This window comes from Mauremys reevesii, linkage group 1 (assembly GCF_016161935.1).
Source record: "Mauremys reevesii isolate NIE-2019 linkage group 1, ASM1616193v1, whole genome shotgun sequence".
Taxonomy (NCBI): Eukaryota; Metazoa; Chordata; order Testudines; family Geoemydidae; genus Mauremys; species Mauremys reevesii.
In genome coordinates, this window is record NC_052623.1 from 5,758,894 (window position 1) to 5,763,102 (window position 4,209).

The 4,209-nt window shown below is 49.6% G+C and overlaps 1 protein-coding gene across 1 annotated transcript; it reads left to right on the top strand.

The window, feature by feature from the left end:
* Nucleotides 1–629: 629 nt before the first annotated feature.
* Nucleotides 630–1,577, top strand: LOC120399224 (olfactory receptor 52R1-like). Its single transcript, XM_039527296.1, has one exon. It carries the CDS (start codon nucleotides 630–632, stop codon nucleotides 1,575–1,577), a length of 948 nt encoding a protein of 315 aa, XP_039383230.1.
* The last annotated feature ends 2,632 nt before the right edge of the window (nucleotides 1,578–4,209 follow it).

Below are 4,209 nucleotides of genomic sequence, written 5' to 3' on the forward strand. Positions count from 1 at the left end.
CATTGTCTTTGTTTTGGCCATGGCTGTGAATGAGCAACTGTTTCCATGGAGCTCCTCTCAGTGATGCCCAGGTCTTTTCTCTGAATTTGTTTCTAGTTGGATTTGTTTCTAGTTTATTTTCCCTCTGGTACATGTTTTGTCAAAGCTTTGTTTCTTTTCCACTCTTAGATTTTGAGCAACTGGGTGAATGGGGAACTCCCTACAGCATGGACTCTCTAGCCTGGCTTTCTTTGCATTAAGGAACAATGATGAATAACCAGTATCCACACTCATGTTTCCCACTGGTGCCTCTTAAGGTTTCCCATACCAAGTTATGTAGGAATTCTAGATGCACGGAACACCATAAAATATGGAATTGGCATTAGTATGGTCAGTTGTTCATGATTTAATTCTCTGAATAGTGAAAATGTCATTTTTTCAATTTGTGAAGAGTGAAAAATCTGCCTCACCCTTGAGAACAGCTTCCAGGAGTGCATGTAGTGTCTCATATTAACCTTGTCTCTCCATCCAGGCATTTGTACTTCGACCATCACCCTAGAACCTTGGCACATACAGGAAGTCAGGGGAACGTACGGTACATGCAAGAGACAGCGTTCTGCCTCAGAGTTGGAGACCCTCTCCCCTACTCCATGGCAGATTCCAACACAACTGACTTCTCCTACCCCTCCACCTTCATCCTGCTGGGCATTCCTGGCCTGGAGGCTGCCCATGTCTGGATCTCCATCCCCTTCTGCATCATGTACGCCATAGCCATCTTGGGGAACTTCACCATCCTGTTTGTCGTGAAAATGGAGCACAGCCTCCGTGCCCCCATGTACTATTTCCTCTGCATGCTGGCCATCACCGACTTGGTCCTGTCTACATCCACCCTGCCCAAAATGCTGAGCATCTTCTGGTTCAATTCCAGGGAGATCGATTTCAGTGCCTGCCTCACCCAGCTCTACTTCCTTCGCTGCTTCTCAGTGATGGAGTCTGGGATCCTTGTGGCCATGGCTTTAGATCGCTATGTGGCCATCTGCCATCCCCTGAGACATTCCACCATCCTGACAAACCCCATGGTGGCGAAGATCGGACTTGCCGTGGTGCTGCGCGGCGGCATGGTCATACTGCCCTATCCCCTCCTGACAAGTCAGTGGCCATATTGCAAAACCAACATCATCCCCGACACACACTGCACGCACATAGCCGTAGTGAAACTGGCTTGCGCTGATACCCGCATCAGTAGTTACTACGGCCTCTTTGTGCTATTCTGTGTAAAGGGTCTGGATATGTTTTTTGTTGCATTGTCCTATACCCAGATCCTCAGGGCCATCTTCAGCCTCCCCACAAAGGAAGCCCGGCTTAAGACTTTTGGGACCTGCATCTCCCACCTCTGTTCCATCTTAGCCTTTTTCATCCCAGATCTCTTCTCCTCCCTCACGTACCGGTTTGACCAGAATGTGGCCCTGCATTTCCGTGTTCTCATTGGCAACGTGAACCTCCTGGTGCCACCCACACTAAACCCCATCATCTATGGGGTGAGGACCAAACAGATCCGGGACAGGCTGCTCCGGCTCTTTACTCATAAAGGGACCTAAAGTTTTCTCCTGGTGCTCTGGCTCTAAGACCGAGCTCCATGCAGAACTGCCTGGTGACATGGTGCTGGGACCTCTTCCCTGAATCACTGACTGGACAATCAAAGAGACATTAAACCATTTCCTGACCTTACTGTGCTGTGTCAACGTGACAGACTGGGGAATCGGTCTGTGTACAACACTTAACATAGGGTTCCCATCTTTCTAATTGCTTTTAACTGGATCCCTGAGGGCCTGCACTGTGCCCCGCCCTGCCTATTCCCCCAAGGCCCTGCCCCCTTTTACTTCTTCCAGCAAGGCCCTGCCTCTTTTCTGCCTTTCCTCCAAAGCCCCACCCTTGTTGCTCACTGCTCTTCTCCCCATCCCCAGCCACTCACTAGATCATCTCCACCTCCCTGTCTCCAGCCCCGAGCTGGGCTCCCTCTGCAGCCTGACAAGTAGCCTGCAGTGGATGCAGAGCTGGGGCCTTCAGGGCAATCAGGAGTGGAGAGGGAAGCCAGGAAGCTGGATAAAAGCAACTGAGAGTTAGGAGCAGGGTTTACGTTACAGGCGGGAGAGATTGTGCATCAGACGGCTCGTGGGCCCTAAAGCTCAGCTACAGACTCCTGAGTGAAAGACCCTTGTGAAGCTTATTTCTTTAGCTTTCAGCTCCCTTTTGTTCCTCTTTGCTGGGGGCCTGTAGCAGGCAGGGTCCCTGCATTGGGTCTTGGCTGCGAGCCTTTGTCCTGAGCCAGGCCTCCGGGGCAGGGCAAGAGATCAGCTTTGAAGCTAGGGGAATAACAGCTGAGAGAGGCTGAAGAATAAGCCCCCGTGTTAGCTGGGAAAGCTGGATGCTGGGCATCGGCCAGGGTGGCTTTGGTAGCTGATAGGGAGGGAGATCAGTGGCACAGCTACCATTAGCCGGCTATTCACACACGTACAGGGCACCTTATCTGGAGCTACAGGGCACCCATTGCCCAGGGGTTGAAGTTGGACAATGGAGCTGAGTCTAACATATGTTCTGCGTGTTGGTTTTAGTCTCTACATGTATAAGCTCCTTAGCTTCGCTGCTAGGCAGCATTATACCCATGTCATGGACAGACTGAGCTACACAGAGGTAAAGTGATTTACTCAACACCACACAATGAGTCGATGCAGGATCTGAGAATAGGAACCGGGAGTCCTGCCCCCCCCCTTCCCCGCAGCACCACTGCTCTGGCCATGAACTGGCTTTGCTCCTCTGGATTGTATTAGATGCAATGAGTTTATTTGTGTGTCATGGTCAATGGAGTTGCCGTCCTTCTTAAAACAGGAGGAATTTATGAAATAGCTAAAAACTACAGCCACAAAAACAGGTTTCCACCCAGCTCAGTCTTCAGCCTTGTCTTGCTTGTTTACCAGAGACCACATGCTGCCTGGAACTCTACACAGAGCATAGAACCCAACTATGTGCTGCAAGCAACCAAATCAGTGCAGTCTGTGACTCTGATTCGGGCCTTTCAGTAGCAGCACACTAGACATAATAAATAATCATCTCCATTTAATGCATGGAGAAGCTGTGCCCAAGGTCACCCAGTGAATCCGTGGCAAAGCTGGGACTCTTGGTTCTCAGCATGGACCATATGAGCCAGGTCTCAGAGAGAAAAAGCAATGTATAGGCAGCTAGGGATGCATGAGATATGGTCCCAGCACAAGACACATCCATTCCTGCTGCTTCAGTTTCCCCAGGTGTAAAAGGGAGATACCTCATTAGAACATAAAAATGGCCAGACTGGGTCAGACCAAAGGTCCATCTAGCCCAGTATCCTGTCTACTGACAGTGGCCAATGCCAGGTGCCCCAGAGGCAGTGAACCTAACAGGTAACGATGAAGTGATCTCTCTCCTGCCGTCCATCACCACTCTCTGACAAACAGAGGCTAGGGACACCATTCCTTACCCATCCTGGCTAATAGCCATCAATGGACTTAACCTTCATGAATTTATCTAGTTCTCTTTTAAACACTGCTATAGTCCTAGCCTTCACAACCTCCTCAGGCAAGGAATTCCACAAGTTGACTGTGCGCTGTGTGAAGAAGAACTTTCCTTTTTTTGTTTTAAATGTGCTGCCCATTAATTTAATTTGCTGGCCCCTAGTTCTTAGAATCATAGACTATCAGATTTGGAAAGGACCCTCAGGAGGTCATCTAGTCCAACCCCCTGCTCAAAACAGGACTAACTTCAACTAAATCATCCCAGTCAGGGATTTGTGAAGCCGGGCCTTAAAAACCTCTAAGGAAGGAGATTCCACCACCTCCCTAGGTAACTCATTCCAGTGATTCACCACCCTCTTAGTGAAAACGTTTTTCCTAATATCCAACCTAGACCTCCCCCACTGCAACTTGAGACCATTACTCCTTGTTCTGTCATCTGGTACCACTCCAGTTCCCTCAGCCTGTCCTCATAAGTCATGTGCTCCAGCCCGCTAATCATTTTTGTTGCCCTCCGCTGGACTCTTTCCAATTTTTCCACATCCTTCTTATAGTGTGGGGCACCAAACTGGACACAGTACTCCAGATGAGGCCTCACCAATGTCGAATATAGGGGAATGATCACGTCCCTCGATCTGCTGGCAATGCCCCTACTTATACAGCCCAAATACCGTTAGCCTTCTTGGCA

What these genes read in the sequence shown, in the direction of transcription:
- LOC120399224 (XM_039527296.1), top strand. Translation starts at nt 630, where the DNA reads ATGGCAGATTCCAACACAACTGACTTCTCCTACCCCTCCACCTTCATC.